This window comes from Peromyscus eremicus, chromosome 8b (assembly GCF_949786415.1).
Source record: "Peromyscus eremicus chromosome 8b, PerEre_H2_v1, whole genome shotgun sequence".
Taxonomy (NCBI): Eukaryota; Metazoa; Chordata; class Mammalia; order Rodentia; family Cricetidae; genus Peromyscus; species Peromyscus eremicus.
The window spans coordinates 35,999,960-36,024,337 of NC_081424.1; the positions used below are offsets into that span (position 1 = coordinate 35,999,960).

Sequence of the window (24,378 nt, forward strand, 5' to 3'; positions counted from 1 at the left end):
AACTCCTTAGGGAGATGTTTGGGAGAGACCTCTAAAGGTTTAAACTAGGGTTAAAGCAGGTCATAAGGACGGAGCTTTAATCCACCTGGTCTAGGGTCTTCATAACATACGGGAGAGACACTGGGTTACTCATACAGAGAGAAGGGCATATCGGGGTACATGGAGAAGACGGCCATCAGCAACCTAGGGGACAGTCCTCAGAAGACAGTAAATGTGCCCACATCCTGACCTTGGACTGCAAGCCTCCAAACAAATTTCTGCTGAGTAAGACACCTGGATTGTAGCATTTTGTTATGACAGTCCTAGCAAGCCAATGTAACAGGGAAAGAAGTTTCTTTTCTTTTTTCTTTTCTTTTCTTTCTTTCCTTCCTTTTTTTAAATTTTAATTTTTAAATTTTTTTTTGCACATAGGCATTGTAACATACCACACAGTTGCTCATTGCTGCCAACCCCACCCCCACCCCAGGTGAATATAGTGACCCCAATAAGCCAGGGTTCTGTGATACCCACTGATGCTCCCAGTGACCAGAGAAGCAGCTGACAGACAGCCTCGAGCTAACGTCAAAATCGGCAATTCATGTGGCTTAATTCTTGTTTGTTGACTGTGTGCATGAACAAATGAACCAAGAGCAAAAGAGGCGTGTCGGGACTGGGTGGAAGTTCATGAACGTGAGAACCCGCTTGTGCCATCCAAGTGGTGGATACGTGCGCGCGTGGCCAGGGAGTTACGCGCACACTAACTTGTTAATAAAACAGTACATACACGTTTGCTGTGGGTCTATTAGTCTCAACACTTCACTGTTTCAGTCAGGGCTGTAAAGACCTTGATGCCATCAGTTTCTCTCTCAAAAAATACAAGAACAGGAAGGAAGCAAGAGGGGAAGGGGGGAGGGAGGAAGGAGGGAAGGATAGAATGGGGATGGAGAGCAACAAGCAAGAAAAGGAGTAAATAACAATAACATTGCTTTCAACATACAATAATTAATATTCACAAATATAGTTTCTACATTTAAGGTTTGTTTGTTTGTTTGTTTACCCTAGAGGAGTTTTTTTTTTAATTGTTATTTTTTAAACAAGGTCACCCTGTGCAGCCCAGGGTGGCCTAGAATGCACCATTCTCCAGCCTCAGCCTCTCAGGTGCTAGGACACGCAGCACACGGGTGTGTCTTGTCGTTCAGAGTCCTACAGGCTCCTCACACTTCAGAGCATCGGCTACAACCCCATGTCGTGAGGACACAGGCAAACATCTGTAGAGCCTGGCCAGGGTACAGTGGCATGTACCTGTATCCCACCTAACCAGGAGATAGAGTAGGATAGCCTGAGCCCAGCCTGGGCAAACACAGTGGAAGTCTATCTTCAAAATAATAATAATAATAATAATAATCAAATTAAATTTACAGAAGACGGCGTCAATCTCCAGGAAGGGAAGTGCCCGCCATGCTTTACCTGGGCCAGAGACTCCATCAGGTTTCGCACCACCTTGTCCTGGTCTTCTGTCAGGATCCTGTGGAGGGTTGCCCGTCGTTCGCTGTCCTTTCTCAGCATAAAGAAGCCGGAGTCCTTCTCCTCGGGGGAAGGCGGCGCGCTGTGATCTTCGAAGTTTTCGTCTGGAATGCTGGAATAACGGGTGCAGCGTAAGCCCGGGCTGCCTTCCTGAAGCGACCCACTCGCAGGGTACCCCCCCCCCACACACAAAGCAGTCAGCTCTTTACCCCAAGAAGAGTGTCCGTATCCCTTTCCCATCCTTCTCTCCGCAGGACTTGGCTCGGGCTTTGAAGGAGAAGGGGTCCACCTTCAGCTCCGTGTCAGGAGAAACAGAGCCGTACTCGCTGCTGCTGCTGGTGGTGTCTTCCACCAGGACAGGGACCGGCAGGGAGATACTTCTAAGATACTCTGTGACAGAAGAGAGAGAAGGTAGAAAATGCTTTAAAAACTTCCCACATGCTGGCAGATCTGCGAAAGAGACCAGCCTCCTTCCTTCATCATGGCAGTGAGTGGACGAATCGTGCTCTGTAAGAAGCTGGTCATGTGATCACGATCCCTGCCTTACTCAACACAACATAGTTAAGTGGGTAAGGGTTCAGTCAGAAAAGGGCCTCGTGAACTCTGCAAGGAATGTCTCCCGGGGTGGAAAAACCAGGCTGCAGGATCAGCGGGTCCTGGGTTCTAATCCCATTTTAATGGATGACTTCCCATTGACATTTACAGGTCTCGGTTCCCACATCTGGAAACAGAGATGAGATGTACAACTTTAGGCTGTATCCTCACAGGGGTGCAGGTGCACCTTAGCATCTGCGGCTTCCTTTGAAGTGGGAAGGAATGGGATGTTATGGGTCTAAGCAACAGGTGCCCAGCCTGCTTTACCTAGGACAAGTATGCTGACTGCCACACGCCACAGCAGCTTGAGGATGCACAAGAAAAAGCATTCTTTGCCAACAAATTTTGGAAACCAAGGGACTAAGTGACCTCTTAGGCCATTTCTAGTTGCTAGACCCTAATTCCACGGGAAACAGGGGGTGGTTTCTGCTTTATTTTGGTGGAGACTAAGCATGATAGGATCTCCCTGCATTTCATTCCGCACTGGTTTTAAAGACAGTAATTTTTGCCAGAAACATCTTTCATGTCTCAACACTACAAACATCTCTTACTAAAAAAGGCAAGTGCAAAGTTATAAAAAAAGAATCCGCGGTTGCTTGGAAACCTCTTTTCACTTAATTTCTCTTAAGCTGGGTTGAGCTGAGATCACCTGAGTCTCAAAGGCAGTATTTGATCAGTCAGTGGTGACCCTCTCCCACGGTTCACCGCTATGCAAGTCAGCAGTCATTAACAGGGGTGTTGGCCATGGATCATAGCACAAACACACACATCTGTGATCCCTCACTCTTCTCTCTGGTTCACAAGCATCTGGAAGCCAGAAAGCTGTTGTTATGGGGAAAGAAAAATCCTGGCAAAACTAGGTGAGAACGGGTTCATCTTAATTTAGAATTCAAGGTTAAAATCCATCACTTCAGGGAAGCCACGGCTGTCCACAACCCAGGGAATGATGCTCACAATGGGTGGGTCTTCACACCTTAATCATCTCAATCAAGACAGTCTCCTGCAGACGTGCCCAATGGACAAACTGATCTAGGCAATCCCTCACTAAGACTCTCTTCCCAGGAGGTTCTGGATCATGTCGAGTTGACAATTAAATCAACCAACAATGGACCTTTATTCTGCCTTCAGATTGTCCGGGTACTTTTAGATTCTGGACTTGAATGCATGTATGTACGTGTGTGTGTGTGTGTGTGTGTGTGTGTGTGTGTGTGTGTGTGTATCTGTCTGTCTGTGTGTGTCCGTGTGAGTAAATATTGTATGTTACACATATAACAAAAAAGAAAAATATATGAAACTATGCCATAATATTAATGGTAGTTCCTTCTAGAAGATACGATTTAGGGTGATATATTTTCCAAATTTTCTACAATAAACAAGCATTTTGTATGTGCATGCAGGTGTATGTGTGTCTGCAGATGTGTATACATGTGTTTGTGCATATGTATAGGGCCCAAAGGACAAACTCCAGTATTGTTTCTCAGGCAATGTTTATAACATATTTTATTTTTAAACACAGGGTCTCTCCCTGGCCTGGAACTCACTGGTAGACCATCGAACCCCACGGGACCCCACGGGATCCCCCTGTCCCTGCCTCTCCGGTGTTGGGATCACAGGTGTGTACTGCTATGCCTGCCTGACATTTTTTTTTTTAAATGTATGTTTTGCCAAGCACTATACTGACTGAGCTGACTCCACAGCCCATGTCATGGTTGGCTTCCGCTGTCCATTTGACACAAACCTAAAGTGGCCTGGCAAGAGGGAACCTCAGCTGAAGAATGACCTAACTCAGATCGGCCAAGGACCATGTCTGTGAGGCATATTCTTAATTGCTAATTGAGGGAGGAGGACCCAGCCCACTGTAGAGGGTACCATCCCTAGGCAGGTGTGCCTGCCTAAAAGAAAGGGAACTGAGTAAGTCAGTAAGCATCAGTCCTCCACGGCCTCTGCTTCAGCTCCTGCCTTCAGCTCCTGCCTTGGCTTCCGTCTGTGATGGACTGTCACTAGTAAGCCAAATAAACTCTTCCCCAGTTGCTGTTGGTGTTCACCACAGCAACAGAAAGCAGACTAGAAGAGCCCCTGGATATTTTTATGGTCGGCAAAACATTACCAAAACGGTTTCCACAAGCAGATATTCATTAGGTAGCAAAAGAGCTTTGGTGAGAACTTCACTGAGCTGGGTACTGGTGGCACATACGGAAATCTCAGCACTTGGGATACCGAGGCAGGAGGATGCCAAGGTCTGGCCAGCCCAGGCAGGTGTAAATGTATCAGTCGGTAAGACTCAATTCTTCCACAATAAAGAAGGAACCAACACTGTGGTCACTTGTATTTCCAAACAGAACTGATGTCTCGGTAAAGAACAGATCAGTACTGTTTGTACTACCAGGTAAGGCATTCCTATCCTGTGTTTCTGTACATGTATTTGTGGGATGCGTGTGCATGTGTACAGAGAGGGACCAAGGCCTTAAGTTGTCCAGTTTTTTTGTTTGTTTGTTTGTTTTTTAACCTCTTTGGTCTCATCATGTGGTTTGAGTAGCCAGTTTGTGTCCTGTGAATTTTAAGGTTGCTATGGATACTGGTTGCATAAAAGGAGGCCTAAATCTAAAAGGATTGTTTAAATGGGGTAAAAGTATACATGTTTAAGGGTGGAACCCAGGGCTTGACATTCATCTTAGGGTGAAAAGGACTTCTGTGGATCCCGCGTGCAGTCCTGGCTCATCCTCAGCCTGAGGCAATCAATCCGTGAACCTGGTTCTACATTGCTTCTCTCATTAAGGCTAGCCTTATCCTAGACTATTTGCTGGCTAGCCAACAGCACTTAGTGCCAGATTAAAGAAGGGGTTAAGATGAGAAATCGGAATGCCCCCCGAAGTTTCTGTCCTCCAAAACCGAATGGAGGGATACGCTGTTTACATATTGGTGAGAAAGGATGCAAGCTGGAGGGAAAATTCTTGTTAGTAGACAAAAGGTATTATTTGATTACTCAATTTGCAAAATGAACAGGGCAATTGGCTATGAGTCTGGAGTTCAGAAGATGTTTGGGTCCGAGGTGTGACCTCAGTCACCCATAGTTTAGATGGAATTTAAAGCATAATTTAGGGAAAGTCAGGAAAAGAACACAAAGCACAGTTTCACAATACTAATATTTTATAGAAAGGGTGGGGGGGCAGCAATGGAGAATGATGAGGAACAGCCGTAAGACGAGGGAATGGATGAGGCGTCAGAGAGGCCCGCACAGGGCATGGCTGAAACAAGAAAGAACAGCTTTTTGGGCAAGGAAACTCTGAGACATGGAGAGAACAGAGAAAATTCTTGTTGAATTTGTCTCCAGGGGTCTCACTGGCAACTTGAGTCAAAGCAGGTTCAGAGGTCAAGCGGAAGGGCAAAGGCTAGACTCCCAGGAAGAGAAAGCGGAGATCTGGACGTACTATCTGATCATGACATAAATCTGTGGTGGTAGAGGGGAGGAGAAAATTGAAGAGCTAGGCAAGGGGATTTCAGAGGGAGATCAGTTCATGACAGAAGCCACCAGAGGTGAGCAGATGGGTCTTATACCAGCTGGGGAGGCTGAGGGTAAAGGACCAACCTGGGCACCCAGCCTTTGACGGATGCTTCCTGTCCTCAGGGCTGGGAAGCAGAATGAAAAGGGTACTTGGGCATGTCCGTTTACATGCTTGTGGGAAAATCTATTCTAGATTGTTTGGCTTTCTTTTTCATATTCTGGAGCTCTGCAGGCCTGAGAGGAAGAACTGTGCTTCCACAGGAACAAGCTGACAGGCCTTGAACAGCATGGAGGCCTGGATCCCAACTCAGATATGGACGTACTGGGTTCTCAGACCGTGGAACAGAACGGGGAACTGGGAAGGGTTTCCAGTCACTAAAGGCCTTACTGCCAATACTCTGCCAAGTCCCACGCGGCCTATGGCTATGGGGAGCTGGCTGTGGAAATCTGAAGAGGCTGTGTGAACCTCGCCATAGACTGCTCTCCCCAGAGGCGTGTCTCTAGAGAATGATCTGCATCACTAAAGTTTAGGAGTTGATGGGAAGGTGTGTGAGTCCAAAATCCCCAAAAAGACAGTTTTACCAGAAGGCCAGGGACAGGTTAGGGAAGGGGCAGGTGGCCCATGTGGGGATGGGACCCAGATTGCTGAGAATTCCCATCTCGGGGAGTAGGGGCTCTAATGCAGGGAAACAAGGCATGTTCCTATTTGGGGAAAGCAGGAATTTGCTGAATACAATTTCTATGAGGAAATCTCAGATTAGAACAGCTTTCCAAGAGCCACAGGGACCTCCTGGATTCTTCTCCTCTACGACAATCTAGGGACAAGCTCCCTCCAACCCAAAGCTTCCTACCCAGTCAGTCTGGCTGCCTCCAGTTGCCCAAACACCTCAGCTTCTTCAAGAGAACCGGAGTCCCGGCTACGCTTCCAGACCGTGGGAAAGGCCAGGCATCTCAATGATTAGCAAGCACCCAGTTAATCCCAGCAGAAGGACCTCAGTCTGAGTTACTTCTCCGTACAGGCATCCACCTCTAACTCTCCTTGTTAGAGAACCCATGCTATTGAGTAAACCATCCTCCACTCAGCTATGAGAATGATGAACGCTTTCACCATCCAACACGGTAGCTAGAAGCCTCGGATGATTATTTACATTAATGTTTAAATAAAATAAAGACGAGTGCCTGAGCCACAAGCACCGTGTTTGAATGCGGGACAAACATATAGGTCTAGTGGCTGATGTGCTGGACAGTGAAGATGCAGGACCTCTCTGTTGCTACAGAATTATGGACCGCTGCTGGTTGGTGACGCCATCCCAGATCAAGCTCTCTTCCTGGTTCCCTGCTGTCATTGTTAATTCTTTAGTATTTTGTGAAGAGCCCCTTGGGATCTGAGCCCAAACACCACGTCCTGCCTTGTCCCTTCTGCGTGCATGCTAACCGCCAACAGTGCCGAGCCTCCACGGTTCTGAGGGTAGAGGCTTCCTGGAAGGGGAGTGTCCGTGCTCTAGACAGAAACAGGTCTATGGTCTATAAAATACCCTTGAGGAAAGAGGCATCTGGCCATCTATCATCTAAAAACCCGGGTCATGGTCACAGATTTATTGGCAGGAGGCATACAGGTCACAGGAACTCCAGAGAACAGTGAGACAGGTCTTCCGCTCCTGGTTTAGGTGAGCACACGTATCTTGCTTACTAAGGAGGAGAGGTAAGTGTTGGTGAGTCTTGACATCTGTGCAGCTGAGATTCTCAACAGTCTCCTTGGGGGTTTACGGGAGGCCCCCTTCCTTTGAGGTCCACAATCTTGATCAAGTAGAAGGGGTAGATAATCTCTGGGAGGGAGAACTCAGAGAATTCAGGAGGTCTGAGGAGGTTCTAACTGGAGAATCAGGAGGGTCCTGAGGTCAAGAACAGGGGGCCTGCAGGCTGGGGGCTACCATTCTCAACAAGCCATGGGGGTGGGGTTGAGCAGAGGAGGCCTGGGCAAGCAAAGGAGAGCAGCAGTAAGAGCAGCCACAACTGCCTTTAAAGAACTCGCATTCGTTACACGAGTTCGTCACATTTGTCTCATTTCATTCTCACAACCACTTTGGAAATGTTCAAGGCCACTCCGTCAACAAGGGAACCCAGACCTCACCCCAACGCTCATTCGCTGACTCTCCAAACATCTTAAGAATTTATAATGTCCTAACTAGAGTTAGACTAGAAAGCTAGGGCAGAGTCTAAATTCCTGCAGAATTACGATGAAAGGCAGAGAGAGAGCACGCGGGAGCCACAGCTGAGCCGCAGAGGTGACCTTCCATCTCCACGCTCAGTCTGAGGCGCATGCTCATGGGGAAGGCTGTGGGTAGTACAGCTCCTTAAGCGAGCCCAGTTGAGTTCACAGAAGTTTACCTATGTGCGACGGGCATGGTTCCCGTGAGTGAAAACCATGGAACGTGGAAGCCACCAAACAATGCCAGACTGAGCAGCTGGGCAAAGCTCCAAGGCTCTTCCAGGACATTATTTTAGTCTCAGAATCAAATCTGGGAAGTAGGGATCATTACCAGCACAAGTGACAAGCTGAAACAAGTGAGTTTTTTTTTTTTTTTCCCCATGTCACATACGAAAAAAAACAAAAACAAAAAACTGACTTCTGTGCAAAGCAGGTTGCTCAGAAAGCCAAGCAGCGTTGCAGGGTCTACCTGGTGAAAATGCAGGGGCTGCTTCCTACATCCCAGGACGCCTGTGGAGAAAGGAGGTATCACCGTAAGCCTGTCTCTAGGCATCTGAGAGCCCAACCCTAACTCAGAACCACAGAAGAGAAACTGGAGTGACTGAGCCAGGGACAGCCTAATGAATGGGCCTCTGCTCGAGGCTTCGAGGCACCGAACAAGCTGCAGAGACCCACCCGTGCTGACCTCCTGACCCAAGGGACACTGAGGCCACGCGTACTTCCATCCACCACTCATCCACAGCCACGCTCCTTTCTTTACTCTTCTTTGAGATGCTCTCTTTGACTTGAGAGCAAACGCCACTTCTTGGTTACGATTTGCAAAAGCTGACCCAAGGGAACAGAACCACGGCTCTCGGGCCACTAGAGCACATGTACTGTCCTAAGATGCCAGAAGAAGGTAGACGATATGGACATTTCCCAAGAAACCATAAGTAGCCAACTGGTTCCTAGAAAAGAAGACACTTCACCTCGACCCATGACTTCAAGCACAGTTACCACCCTGCCCTCAGGGCAATAATCCAGGACTCCTTCATGGAGGAGGGGGTGTTTCAGCAGCAAGGAGCCGAGCCAGGCTCACAGCTGCATGAATCCTTCGTGCTCAGAAGCCTCCCAAGTAAGTGAAGAGCGAGGGGGAGGCTGCCATGGGAAGTATGCAGTGTATCGCAATTTGTCAGTTCTCAGCCCAGTGGGAATGGTAAAACAAAACAAAACAAAACAAAACAAAACAAAAAACAAACAAACAAAAAACCCCCAAAAAAAACAAAAAAAAAAAAACCAACTCACCATTAGATCCGGTCGAGAGAGCTGCAGAGAAAAAGAAAAAAGTGAACAGCATAAGCACACATGCTTTTATTGTTAAACTAGGAAATCAATAAGAAGTGAATGTTTGAAATGGGATCAATGTCATTTCCAAATATTCATCTTTCTGTCCTTATCCAGTATAAATATCCAAATGCCAAGGACAAATGGTTTCTTTCCCTTAAATAAATTATGGAATTACTGACAAAAATTCACTTATAATTTATACCTAAGTCTTATACTTATAATTTATACTTTAAGTTTTAATTAACCAGTCCACCTATCTTCCTTATTCCATCCTTTCTTTCCTCCTATTTTTGGTATTTATTTAGAAATATATTCTCTGAGAGGTGGCAGGTATTTTCTACTGCCTACAATTAAAAGGTCATGTTACCCAGATGTTTGAAAATTTAACAGTCTTGTGATAACCTGTAGCCCGTTAGTAGCAACCTGGAGTTTCAACTCTGAAGGACTCAGTTTATCTCTTTCACATTGTGAAATTCCCAATGCTAGAATGTACCAGAGCCTGGTACAGTAACTATAATCTATGTGATGGAAGATCATCACACACCAGGTCCTAGCATTTTTTAAAACTGATAGTACCATGACTTCTGGATACAGAACCCAGTGCCAAGAACAATATGCTGTTTATACCCATTTCCAGGGATACTGCAAACAGGTGTTTACTTAGGGAGACATTTTTCCTTTTAAAAACTTAAGATTTAGAGTCGGCCCCACACCCTCTTCTCATAACAACATACCCGAAAGCTTGGGTTGTGTCTTTTTCTTTTTGCTGGAAACTTTTAAGAACTCGTCAATAAGCAAGTCATTAGCACAGGCTCTCTTGTCGGGGTCCGGTTCAAAACACTTCAGTATGAATGCCTTGGCCTCAGCAGACATGGACTCCGGGATCTCTGGGTGGACCTTGAACATCCCCACCTGAGACATATTCAAGAGCAGACAGAGTCTCCTGAGCATTCTCATTCTCATTCCTCTCTCTCTCTCTCTCTCTCTCTCTCTCTCTCTCTCTCTCTCTCTCTCTCTCTCTCTCTCTCTCTCCCCTCCTCCCCCTCTCCCTCTCCTTCCCTCATACCCCTCCTCTCCCTTTTTCTTTCTCTCTGTTGAAAGGTGCCAGGGATGAAACCCAAGGCTTCATGCATCAAGTGTCCTGACACTGAGCTGGATCCCCAACCTGCCTGTGCCTTTTCTCCAGGTAACTTGGCATGCCCTTTCTGTAGATTACAGAAGCTTACAGAGTGTTTTTGAAGGATGTAGGAAGAGTAACTAGCTGACGACATTGGCATTACAAAGTATTAAGACAGCCCTTCAAAGCCTGAGAACTCATTAGTGTACCCTGCACTCAAAAGAAGATACTTTGTTGCAATCACTGAGTCGCTCAGAATAGTTACACGGCAGCTCCTGCGCTGCTGGAGTTTTTTCCGTTTACCAATCTCACCCAATCCTCTCCACAACTCTCCACAACTCGGTGGCTTAAATACTGTCCCTGTCACACCAGTGGGGAAAATATGGCTTCTGAGAGGCTGCGTCTTGATGCGTTTTGCTTAAAGCCCACGTTCTTTCCCCTCTTACATAACTTGTATTTCCCCATCGCAAATCACCAGCGTTAAGAAATATTTAAAAGCACGTTGAAATTAAAACATGTTTCATATCGCAGTTAGCATCTACTTCTTACTATTAGTATGCCAAAAAAAAAAAAAAAATGTAAAGGAGCAAGTGAGACAGCTCACTTAAAAGTGCCTGCCCAGCGAGCCCAGGACCCGAGTTGTGATTCCTGGAACTCAAGGTGGGAGGAAAGGAGCTGTCCTCTGGCTTTGACATGCATGGGTCAGGGAGTGTATACACACACACACACACACACACACACACTCTCTCTCTCTCTCTCTCTCTCTCTCTCTCTTACACACGTGCACAATAAAATAAATGTAGTGATGTTTCCATGTAGTTTTGATATAACCAATGTATAAATAATAATATATTTGTAATAGCCATATAGCCTTTACTCTCTGTTAAAAATATTTCTAGCTGGGTGTTGGTGGTGCACGCTTTTAATCCCAGCTCTCGGGAGGCAGAGCCAGGCAGATCTCTGTGAGTTCGAGGCCAGCCTGGTCTACAGAGCGAGGTCCAGGACAGGCACCAAAGCTACACAGAGAAACCCTGTCTTGAAAAAACAAAAACGAAACAAAACAGACAGAAGGCTTCCTTCCTAACAATCTCTGACATTCATACATGCACAAAACATCCGTACAAATCTTTATCTGTGATATCTGACCTTGAACATGGCTGCTTGTGGCTCTCCTAGTTCATAAAATGGTGGTTTTCCAGTGGCCATTTCGATGATGGTGCAGCCCAAAGACCAAATGTCTGCAGCTTTTCCATAGCCTCGTGGTCCTTTATCGATGATTTCTGGTGCCATGTACTGCAGGGTTCCTGGAAATAATGCAAACATATTTTTACTTGAAAGGGGGAAAGAATGATACCTAAAGTCCATTTCAATTTTTCTACATAAATACGACAGCTTAAAAAAAAAAGTATGATCCAGGTCTTGATGTCTCATCTTCCTTTGGGATCCAGTCTTCTCTGCAGTTAAGGAAAGCAGAAATGGAAATGTTTATAACGGATTTTATCAGTGAAACAAACGGCTCACCAATAGCATCTGGTTAGGAGTGGGGTGTTCTCACTCTTAAAGTGGTATACGGCTGACACACCCCTCTAAGGGATGCCGTAGAGGCTTCTGACCACAGCTGTTTGTCCAGAACAATAGGGAATATAACACTATATATTTCCACATGCAGTTCCTCCAATATATGAAGGCTCCCATTATATGAACTTTCCCAGAGATCTAGTTGATTCACCGATCTCTTTCAAGCTATAGTTCCCAATTCTCGAACCCAGTATTTGACTCACACTTCCATTTTGGAGATCACTATGGTACGGGAAATAAGCCAGGACTATAACATATCCTGGTCTCGACAAAGCTGAGGGCAGAGGAGTGGTTGTTAGAAGCTGGGGAAAGTAAGGGGGTGAGAGGGATAGGTGCCAGGAGCTAAGTCCGCACTAAGTTATAATCCAGAGGGGAAAGGTTCTGGTTTCTGCTCCAGAGCTAAGGGACAGGATGTAGCAATGATGTGTTCTATGTTAAAAAACAAAACAAAACATAAAAACTAGAAAGGGGGTTGGGCAGTGGTGGTGCACGCCTTTAATCCCTGTACTCGGGAGGAAGAGCCAGGTGGATCTCTGTGAGTTCGAGGCCAGTCTGGGATACAGAGTGAGTTCCAGGAAAGGCACAAAGCTACACAGAGAAACCCTGTCTCAAAAAACAAAAACAAAAACAAAAAACAAACAAACAAAAAAATTAGAAAGGGGACTCTCATGCTGTCACATAAAGAAACACTTAGATGTTTGAGGAGACAGGTGTGCCATATTAAGCAATATATGCATGTATTCAAACATCACATGGCACCCATTAATTGCACAATTCTTCATGTTTCAAGGGGGGGGGGAAGCCCATAAAGACAGGGATATGGCTTAGTGGCATATTGTTTACTTAGAAGATGTGTGAGCCCTAACACAGAGAAAATTAAATAGAAAAAAAGAGATCATTCTTATTTCTTAAATTATGCCAGCACCAAGATTCTGAGAGCTATGATGAAAAATAATCTATAAGCTTCTAGAGTATGTGATTCTGATTATCAATATATACAATTCTTGCTGTGGATTTTAGTGACAGATTTTTAACACAGTGTTTCTCAACCTGTGGGTTGTGATCCCTTTGAGGGTTGAGTAACCTTTTCACAGGGGTCCCATTATTAGATATCCCACATATCAGATATTTACAAACCATAACAGTAGCAAAATTCATTACAGTTATGAAGTAGCATTGAAAATAATTTTATGGTTAGGGGGGTGGTCACCGCAATGAGGAAACTGTATTAAAGAGTCATAGCATAAGGAAGGTTGAGAACTGTTATGTTTCAAACTCAGGACAAAGGGCTGAGGTGCCTATTTAACATATCAAATTAGACCTGGCCACAGGGTTCTCCCAGCATCCCTCAGTCTACCTGTTACGGGTTATGGCTGGCATAGGCAGCCCTCGATGCTGAACTCTCCAGCCCCGGGGCTGGGCTGTCCTTCCCCCAGAGGCTCTTCCCCATATAATCCAGACATTTTGGTCACCCTCCCCTTTTATACCTTTACCCTCCTGGCTGCTGCACCTGGTTCTCCTCTCTTTCCTCTCCCTTCCCTCTCTTCCCCTGTGGCCCAGTTCAGGGTCATGTTCATCCTGGACTCTCCCAGATGTCTCTCCCTTTTATCTACAATAAACTTTCTCCTCCACTGTCCCTAGGAGCAGCCATGTGTAGTAGTGCAGGTCCATAGGGTTGAGGAAATTGGCTCAGACCAGTAGCCAAGGCATGCACATAACGCACTCCTTAAGAGCCAACCTGGAGTCTGCCTGAGGACCTAGCAACAGTCGATGTGATGCCCGAGTTCCTGATTGTGCCCAGCCAATGAGGGATGACCACACAGACTGGACGCTGGGAGGAGGGTATATAAGGCCTTCCCTGTGTTGTTGAATAATGGAGTTTGTTATTTGCCTTCCACAGACTCCCGGTGTCTGTACCATCGACACCCTGCCTTCTCACCCCCTCTCCCAAGGGAGCCGTTAGAACCCAAGCAACAGCCATGCCCTTCCCTTTTTCTTTCTTTCTTTTTTTTTTTTTTTTTTTCATCCAAGAGCCACTTTTAATGGATCAAAGACAGGTCGTGAGCCATTATCAAAGACAAGCCATACGAGTGGATATGAATAAGCTGAAAGGGGGAGATGAGGGAAGGGGCTGTGCAAAGCCAGGCAGCTGAAAGGCTGTGGTAAGGTAGGGACGGGGGAGTTGCAGGAGCCCTTGGTCCTAGTTCCTGCCTTGTGTAGCCCAGGGAAGTACTCAATGCCATAAGGAAATGCAGGGAAGTCTGCGCTTCCAATCCTGAGTGAGCAAGACATGGGGTCTCAAAGTCACTGGGCTCCAACGCAAATCACGCCTTGTCCAAGGTAAGGGCTGAGGCTTTGCTCACCCCCAATGGCAGCCACTGAGGGCTCTGGTGGATGTTTTTGAAGCATCCCTTGGCTGCAGTGCTGAGGCCCAACAGGAGGGGGCAGGAGAGGAAGCAGAGAGCAGGAGGCTGTGCAAGGCAGGTGTGCCAGGAGAGTCGCAGCCCTGGACCGGTGGCTCTGGACCGGTGGCTGCCCGTCCATCCCCTTCTGGACATATTTGGATGATTGGACCTCAGCGTGAGAAAAGGAGCCGGGGACAGCCCACAGTCTAGAGTGGCCCTCAATGGCAGAGTGTGGGTGGGAAAGGTTTGAGGAGCAGGCAATTAATTCCACTTAGCACGTTAAGTCTTGTTCAAACCTCAGATCTCTTACTAACCAGTTCTGTGACCTTGGGCAAGTTATTTAAACTCTTTGAACCTTAACGTTCTCACCATAAACCAGGATAATGACACCTCATGATTAGGTTTATACAAAAATTTCAGCGCGTATAATGCACTGTGCACCCAAGCAAAGTATACAGTCAGTGCTCTGTAAATAACGACCACCACTGCCTTTCCCCTCACCCAAATCACCAAGAGGTGAAACAGAGGCAGCTCTACATTCGCTAGAGGTGATGAGATACCTTGACCCCCGGTGTCGAGAGGACCAAGGTCTGCACGGCGTGGCTATCAGATCAGCACTAGAGAGAGATCTGAGATCCTTAGTCCCACATCGTACATGTCGTACACCTTCATGTGTGGCCAGGGGAGAGTTACGGGCCTGGGGCCCTGGTGAGGGCTCCTTCCCTACAAGGCCTTGGGGATGACAGACACGGTTTTTTAAGATGAGCAGAAGTTATGAAATCAACATCCTGTCCAACACCAACATGGAAGTAGGGATGATCCTCTCCCGAGTTACGGCGTCTGGGCAGCATCGAAACCGCCTCTTGCCAAGTTGAGGGAGGAGGAGGTAAGCCATGTAAGCATGGGAGCTGGTGGCGGGTTTGAATTCATCTTAAAAACACATTGTAAATACGGGTAATCCCCGGTCGGAAACACACCGCGTGGCGTGTAGGCGGGCTGCTGCCTGGGGATCCGAGCGACACACTGACAGAACGTTTCGCTCCTCCTTCCTGCCTCTCCGGCTACCAGCACAGATGGAAGGCTAGGTGGACAGGGAGATGGGCCGAGGGCTGAAACCCTGTGCCCCATCATACACAAACTGCCACGACCGCCGGAGTCCTCCCGTTTCTCTCCACCAATGTCCCTACGTGCAAAATGGACCCCTCTCTACCTACCACAGTGGGTTCAGAAATGGGGACAGCTGGCCATTTCGCTTTACATTAAATCAAAGATTAGTCATTGTCTCTTTAATTTTTTTTTTCCCCTTTTTGGAATTCTTCCCCTCCCCGCCCCCCAACATAAGATTGTTATTATTTGGGAATTTCATACAATGCACCTCGATATGGGTAACATAAACATTTTTGGTTTTGCTATAGCAATCTCTCCATCTCTGGCCCTGGGCCACCTCCCTTCTCTAATAACAACAGAACGGAACACTTGTGAAGAGTCAGCACCTGAACAGGGAGCAGAGACGCGTTTGCAGGCCCAGTATCTAATGAGCAGTCATCCCTCTGTTGAGTTTCCTCTTGGCCCCTGTCACCTCTTTGGAAACTGTCCCCGCCCTCCCAGGACTTTTCACTAGTGGCAGCTCTGTCTCTGTGCGTTGCCTAATTTCTCATCCCCACCTCTTCTGAGTGGATGAGTCACTTCCTCTTTCTGAATTGAAATCCTAAGGTTATTTATAATGTGGAATAGGGGAATTGATTCCTGGGAGAAAATAGACTAGGAAAGAGGGAAATGGGAGCCCAGATAGGAAGTGATTTGGGGATGAGTAAGACCTCCCAGAGGCTGGGCGAGGGAATGTTTGTAAAGAAAACAGCACGGGGTGGGGGGTCAGAGAGGCTGTAAACCTGGAGGAAAATGGACAGGAAACAACACAAATAACAAGCTGGGAGTGGAAAGTTTTCTTCAGTGGCATAAAGAAGCAGACTGAGCCACTCACAGAAACCCCAGAAGGCAGCAAGGGCAAGCCAGAACTTCTAGAACATTTCCCGGTGAGCATCGGGCAATCCCGACGACGTTAGTGTTCGTGGGAACACTGGCTGAGTTCATCTCTCACCTTACTATGCTCAGGCTCAGCAACTGCGTCTTTAATTGTTCAAGATCTGTATCATTAGTGTAAAAACTTGCCTGTGAAGGTCTCAGTGCAGGGGTTTATGCCAGCCAGCCTCTTTGATGTCCCGAAGTCAGAGATCTTGAGAACACCGCTGTAGGTATTAATCAATACATTGTCACCCTAGGGAAAGAATACTCCAATCAAAATGTCATCTTTTGCAGATGCTGTTTGTGGTTGACTTAAGCCTAATTAAAAAAAAAATGCCCGCAGAACAAACAACGACATCCATCCCGTGTTCTCCGTTAATAGTTTGTCTCAATAGAGAATTCTTTTCAATACAGGATTCTCAGTATAATTTTTTATTTATGTGTTATCAATTGTTTATAATCATCTGTTCAGGTAACAAGGTAAAATATGGCCTTGAGGGAAAGCTCACTACAGTTTACACTTAGCCTGGTTTACCTGTGTGCAGCGTCTATATAACTGGTAACTTTCTCCCAGTCCCTTTATTTTCTTTTCTGTGTTGTTTTTGCATTCCTGAGGATGTCTGAGTTGGCTTTAGGGTTGTAGGTCACTAAGCAAGCAGGTACACTAGGAACAGACATAGTTTTGGGAGGATGCTGCTGCCCATTTGAGAGACCACCAAAGTGGTTCTTTTAGTTTTGACTAATACTCTTGAAGACATTTAGAAGAACTCCCATTCTTTTTTTTTTTTTTTTTTTTTTTTTAAGACTCTGTGTAGCCCTGGCTGTCCAGGAACTCGCTCTGTAGATCACGCTGGTCTCGGACACAGGGATCCACCTGCCTCTGCTTGTGAGAGCTGGGATTACAGGGGCGTACCACCAGAGCCCCGGCACCACTCCCATTCTTTTAGGCATCCCATAGTGATCTCTGCTCATTACCATTCTAAATTCTCAGTCCTGAAGTATCATGTTTGCTGTTTCCCCTTTTGAACATGTGATCTCTGCCTTTAAACTGAACACAGTTAGGATGGACACCTTAAATCAGGCATGATCAGACGTGTGCTGGCACCTTCCAATATGAATATGTGTGGACAGGCTCCCTAAGAAAGTGCTCTCTTTGTTCAGGAGGGACACCCTTTTACTCAGAGTAAAACAAACAAACAAACAAACAAACAAACAAACAAACAAAACCTCTCCGTGGTTGCTCTAAGCAATGAAGTGTCCTTCATTTTTTATCTCCTGGCTGCATTATCTGGCTTTGTGGTCACCAAGAAGTGGACTCATTTTGTTTGTTTACAAAAGGAACACACTTTAAATAAGCCAGGCTCGGTCAAAAATTCATTTGTTTTTGCTAACAGAGAACATAGGCAGAAGCAGCCTACAACACACAGCGGCAGGAACAGATTTTTCTGAACAGGACTTCATGTGCCCAGGAATTTAAGCCCAACAAGTGACAAGTGGGACCTCATGAACTAAAAAGCGTCCGCACAGCTAGAGAAACAATCAGTGAAAAAGGAAGTCCACATAAGAGGAGAGGGTCTTTGCCAGCTACACAGCTGATGAAGGACTAATATCCAGAATATCTGAAGAACTCAAAAATCAAAGTTAAAAAACAAACCAACCAAACAAAACCAAAAAATGTAAACAAATGACTCATTCAAAAAAATCGGCTTGGGATCTGAACAGAGTTCTCCAAAGAGGAAATGAAAATGACTAAGAGATATCTCAAAAAAATGATCCTTGTCCCTAGTGACCAGGGAAAAAAAACAATGGAAATAACTTTGAGATTTCATCTTTACTCGTCACAACAGCAAAATAACCAACAACAAACACTGGAGGGCATAGGGAACCCTCATTCATGGTTGGTGGGATTGCAAACCGGTGCGGCTACCACAGAAATCAGGATGGAAAATTCTCAAAAAGGTAAACATCTACCATGTGACCCAGCGATATTGCTCCTTGGTATATGCCCAAAGGTCTTGACTTCTTCCTCCACATATACCTGCTCAGTCATGACTGCTGCTGTTCTAGTCACAATAGCTAGGACATTAAACAACTTAGATGTCCTTCAAATGAGAAGTGGATAAGGAAAATGGGGCACATCTACACTGTGGAATACTATTCAGCTGTAAAGAAAAAAGAAATCAGGTAAGTGGGTGGAATTAGAAAAGATCACATCGAGCGAGGCAACCCAGACCCAGAAAGAGAAAAGTCCTATCTGTGTTCTTTCTCATCTGTGATCTCCAGCTCCAAGTCTTCAGATAGGAATACATAACCGAGAATAACCACAGAAACCAGGAGAGTAAAAAGGAGCCGTGGCGGGGTAGCCAGGAACAACAGGAATGTCTGGACACATGTGATTTGAAGGGGGAAATGGAAAAAAGAGGGGGGCTTTAATTGGGGAGGTGGAGGGAGATGAATACAGGAGAAAGGAGGGTTAAATAACAGTAGGGATGTGTGAAGAAGTCATAAGGAATCACATTATCTAGCTACCAAAATTACATATAAGATAAGCATATATATATATACACATATATATACACATATATATATATATAGATAACACATATTTAAATGACATTTTCCCATCTGGGCTGACAATGCTCTCCCCCAAAGCCATACGCTATCTAACAAAAACCCAACCATCAGGCATGAGAAGCACCCTTCTGAGTTGTGGACCAGGGTTGTTCAAGAGACTCCCAATACACAGCTATTGCCAATGCCCTTGGTTGCCCCCCCAGAGGCTGAAGGTAAGTCTCTACGGCTGAACATCCCATATACTTAGGACACAATACCTAGAGGATCCGAGCTGGTTCTGACTTTAGAGCCTCCTCCATGAAGACTAGCTTTCATTGTACCAGAAGATGCCATGTGGGCTTCCAAGGCAGGGAAGTAACCAAGAGTTCTCCTACCCAGATATGATGCCTCTGAACCAAAACAATGACCAGCACGGCCCAATATCCTTAAGGATGCACAGTGGTATGCATATTTACTGGTAACCAGCAGTTCTCTGATTAGACTTAAGGGCAACTCAACAAGAGGGAAAGCATGCTTGGCATTGAAAACCTAGCCAAGTGCAAAAGGCTGGTGAAGTCATGGATCTTGGAGAAGAACCTGTAACTACCACTTTACTAAACCATCCTACCTTATAGCTGCATTCTAAATATTTATCCTTATGCCCCTAGAAAGGTGTAGTTCTCACTTCTCATCAAAGAAATGTCTCATTGCAATAGACAAGAGACCATTTTAGAAACTACCACTGATCAAAATGCTAAGAACACTGACCCAATGATACAGCTAGAACACAGCTCCTTCACCAGAAACTCAAGGGTCACAGCAGAAGCGGGGGCAGGAAGATTGTCAAATCCAAAGAATAGCAAGTGCCGTGAGATGTCCTCTCCTAAAAATGTCCGAGAAGCTACTGTAGCAAGAATTGTTAGAAGGTCTTATTAATAGAAACAAACCTCAAGCCAGATATTGTGGTGAATGCTGGAAGATCAGAGAAGCAGAACAAGCCACAGCCACCTCACCTTGCCAGTTCCTCAGCTGATCCTGTTTCCTCAGACTGGAAGCCTCTGAGTCCTCATCTAGAATGGGTCTCAGCTGAACTGTAGCTCAAAAGCCTAAAAGCTTAACCAGCCAAATGCTTTTAGTTTCTGGTCTTCACGCCTTATATATCTTTCTGCTATCTGCCATCACTCCCTGGGATTTAAGGCTCGCTTTCTGGGATTAAAGGCGTGAGTCACCATGCTTGGCTGTATCCTTGAACAGATGGACTTCTGCCTCTGGAATGCTAGGATTAAAGGCATGTGCTACCACTGCCTATCTTCTATGTTTAATATTGTGGCTGTTCTGTTCTCTGACCCCAGGTAAGTTTATTAGGGTGCACAATATTTTGGGGGAACACAATACCACCACAAGCTACACCGAGGAAGTCTCATCAACATGGCTCCTTAAACAAGACCTGTACAAGTAGGACACCAAAAGGCTAACACAGAAGGGGGAATTTCATGGGGTGTCAACTCCACACAAAGAACTACAGGCAACTAGCAAATGCTCGGAGCAGAAGAAACAGTCCTCCCCAGGGAAGTGTCCCCACATCGGTTATCCAATACCAGTGGTCAACCCTGAAATCAAGTAACATTATATATGCCGAGCAGATTATGTATTTAGGAAGATATATCTCAACAACTAAAGAAATGGAAGCCATGAATTTGAGAGAGAGCCAGGGAGGGTACATGAGAAGGGTTGGAAAAAGAAAGGAAAAGGGGGAAATGATGTAATTATATTTAATGAATTTCAAAAACAAAAACCCAAGCTTATTAGTTTTAAATTTTCATTTTCAAGAAAAACTAAAGTTTTTTTTTTTTTATTTTAGAAATTTGTATAAAGATTAATAGGCCTGGCAGTTCCTCAGGAAGAGGCCAGGTCCTGCTTGGCTTGGGAGCACGGCACTCCACCCCACAGTGCTCCTAGGAAACACCACCGAGTGGCAGCAAGGTCTACTGGCTTCACTGGGTAAGAAGGCTGCTCCTCGTGGAAGACTACGACATGAATATAACTGCAGTGTTCCGCCAAGTCGCCCTTATTCCCCATTCACAATTAACGCTCAGAACACAACCTGGTACTTTCAAATAAAAGGACCACCCGGGAAGGACCCAGCAGGATGAATCGTGGTGCACCCTACCTTTATATCCCGGTGAACGATCTGATTGTCATGAAGGTATTTTAATCCTTCCAATATTTGCTTTGTATAGAAGCCAATCGTTTGCTCATTGTCTTTTAACGGGCCCCATTTGGAACGAAGGAGAGCAGAAAGACTTCCTGCAAGGTAAGAGAAACGGTGGGCTCTTGACAGCATATCAATAACGTGACACAAAGTTAATCTAGACTGCATTGGCTCTTCGCAGTAGGTGAGAAACCACTCCAGTTACCTGGGCTCAGACATGAATAAGAAAATATCCCTTTTCTGAAGGCAGTCATTATCGACTCAGTCTAAGTGAAAGGATGCTCAATTGCTATCTTTAATCCGAGTCATAACAACGGAAGCTAACACGGTTTCAGAATGTCTTTACTATCTGCTGATCAGCATAAAGGTAATGTCACCGATGTAACCTTTATTTTAACATGAATAATTTCAAGCAGTTTAGCTCTTCCTCCAGGCCTTGGAAATTTGCATTTCTGAAAGGAAGAAAAGCGTTATCTTACCTCCCGGGACTTGCTCCATGAAGATTTTAATGAAGCCGTTCTCACTAAAGGAGCCCAGATACTGGACAATGTTTTTGTGCTTCAGATGCTTGTGCAAGGCAATTTCTTCATGCAGGGGCTGAGAGTATCTGGAAGATGTGCAAATGTCAATATGCTGAGCATTCAGCCAGACTTCCGAGTATTAATTTAAGCAATGCACATTGAAAATGCCAGCTAACTGGTGCCCAGAAATAAAACCAAAGGGCCACCTAAACCTTTGACCACCTAAAGCCTTTATTTCTCGTAAATTCTGTGACAATGTAGCTGCAGCCTGACCAGGATAGAAGTGTTAGATACTGTTCAAAGCTCCTTGCGTACATTAACTCATTTCTTTTAACTAAATGTACTGTTAGGGATGTCCATTTTACAACGACCCAAGATCATAAAGCTAGTGAGAGACTTAAGCCATGAGTCCAGGGGATTAGATACCATCCACAGAGCCCACTGCCCGTATTAGCAATGGCATCCTCTTCTGTTGGCTTCATCAATATAACTACTATTCCAGGAGGTTCTTGTCCAGGAAGGCAAAAATTTAGTGTTCATCTACAACTTCCCCAAGGCCATTAAACTCCTTAGTAGAAACCACAAAACCATTTATAGTCTAATTTCTTTCAGCCCACTGATTCAAAACCCTCACCTTCTGAATCCACAGAGCCTAGCATATCATGATTTTTGCCTGACCAGCTATACATTAGAGTTCAAAATCATATGCATATTCTATATGACTATCAAATTCTCAAAGTGTTTCATATTTCTGAAATAGCACAGCACTTCTGATAGTTATATGAAGTACTGTAAATCTTATAGACTTTGAAGAAGTCTACAATCAATGAGTACTTATGTAGTTATTACACAGCTTGTCAAATAATAAAATTTCAACAAATCAACTTGTAATTTAATTTAATTGGCTTTCATTGTTAATTCGTGATAGCATCTGGTCCAAAGAGAAAGGAGCTTTGCTGGATATGGCAGAGCAGCCCAGGTTTAATGTAGTATAAGCAGGAAGGAGAAAACAGCATGGTGTAAAAAGCAACTGGATGACTTCAGGTCATTGTCCTTGCATATGTCTAAGTGGAGAGAGGAATGTCCTTATTCTGGTGACTTAGACTGGCTGGGCTCCTTTCACCAAATGTTTTTTTCTTCTAGAAAAACTGGCCCATTTGGGAATTTGACTACCATCTCTCTCTTGATTTAGAGAAAGGTCAGATCTTACAAATAAAGAGATTAGGTGTAGGTGACATCAAACCTGAACATGAATGATTCTATTTTGATCTGTTGCAACCTAGTATAGGCAGTCCAACTCAACAGCCTTCCGTAAGCTTTATTTAATAAACTAAATATGCTTGGGTATCAGTAACCATAGATAGCGATTCAATGTTAGTCTCTAACACACATACACACATACACACACACACACACACACACACACACACACACACACACACACACACACTCTTATACAGTAGAGGCTACCAGCGTGAGAGTCTTTAATTATACTAAAGCATATTCAATGCAAACTGGATGCCTCCCACTTGCTTCAGACACTCTTAAGGAATGTTCAGATCATTCAGTGACAAATCCAGCTAGACAGCCCGGAGCTTTTTAGAAACAGTAACAAACAGTAACATCCAGTGTTGAATGATGCTGTCTTCATGCAGCTGTGTAGGGTAAGTTCTAGCTCAAGCACGTACTTTACGGAGATCTAAATTCACTTACTTGAGGTACATTTTTATAATCCTTTTGAGATAAATCTTTATAATAATTTTTAAAAATTTTATAGTGTTTCTCAGAAAGCTGGCCAGAAACAAAGGAAAAACTCTTATGTCTCAGACATACTACTTTTCCCCCCTTTAGAATTGCTGTAGGAGTTCAATGGCGAGCTTTTAAGTGATCCATCAACAGTACATCAGCTGGAGACAGCAAGAGCACGTTGATATGGGATGAGTTGAAACAAGAACTATCAATATGCAGTAGTATCAATTGTTTGGTAGTGAATGAACCTCAGCTGTGAAGACAACGTCGCTTCTGGAGAGATGGAAGACACTTAGAGACAAATTCATGATTGCCCTTGACATGCCCTAGTGGCACAGGCTGTCTCCTTCTACAGATTCAGAAGATTAGGATCACCAATCTGACATTAGCAACCAACTCACTTCATCATAAACCAAAGGCATCCTACCTCCTGACCCTCTATTGAAAATCAAATTACAAAGGTCTACAGTTAAGGTTAAGAGAAGCAAGCATCCAAAGCCCACTATTTAAACCAAGATCAAAACTTAACAATACTAATCAAGAGTCCAGCTGAGCTAAGGGTAAATACTCCTCTCCAACATGGAGACTGTCATAAACACTCAGCAGTTCTCTCCAGTCTAAGTGCAAGATATACATGAGGATGAAATAATCACCTTTCAGGTCAAGAAGGTGGGCTACAGTCAGGTGGTGGTGGAGCATGCCTTAAATCCCAGCACTCAGGGGGCAGAGGCATGTGGATCTCTGAGTTTGAGGTCAGCCTGATCTACAGAGTTCCAGGACAGCCAGGGTTACACAGAGAAACCCTGTCTTGAAACCACCCCCTCCCCCCCCAAAAAAAGAGAAAAGAAAGTAGGTTAGGTTACATTAGGAAAATTGCAAGAAATAGAACAAAGGAATGATATCATCAGAGATACTCCATATACTTAGCTTGGAAAAAACTTACTCATCTGTAAATTTCTTCAGGCTCTACTGTTAATCACCTAGGTTAGTATTTCCCAGCATTATTTTGAGATATGTGTGTGTGTGTGTGGGGGGGGGGGTGGTTCTCAATACATGGCCCAGGCTAGTTGGCCTCCAATAGGGACCT

General features: G+C 45.1%; 1 protein-coding gene across 1 annotated transcript in view; it reads right to left on the bottom strand.

Annotated features, from left to right (window-relative positions):
* Map3k5 (mitogen-activated protein kinase kinase kinase 5) overlaps window positions 1-24,378 on the bottom strand; it is a 211,882-nt gene that overhangs the window by 19,320 nt on the left and 168,184 nt on the right. The window contains exons 16-23 of the mRNA XM_059272686.1: window positions 21,501-21,628; window positions 20,980-21,116; window positions 16,404-16,509; window positions 11,398-11,555; window positions 9,869-10,046; window positions 9,093-9,113; window positions 1,713-1,893; window positions 1,447-1,615 (exon numbers count right to left, since the gene is read on the bottom strand). Coding sequence (XP_059128669.1) covers window positions 1,447-1,615; window positions 1,713-1,893; window positions 9,093-9,113; window positions 9,869-10,046; window positions 11,398-11,555; window positions 16,404-16,509; window positions 20,980-21,116; window positions 21,501-21,628 — 1,078 coding nt within the window. The remainder of the gene's footprint in view (window positions 1-1,446; window positions 1,616-1,712; window positions 1,894-9,092; window positions 9,114-9,868; window positions 10,047-11,397; window positions 11,556-16,403; window positions 16,510-20,979; window positions 21,117-21,500; window positions 21,629-24,378) is intronic.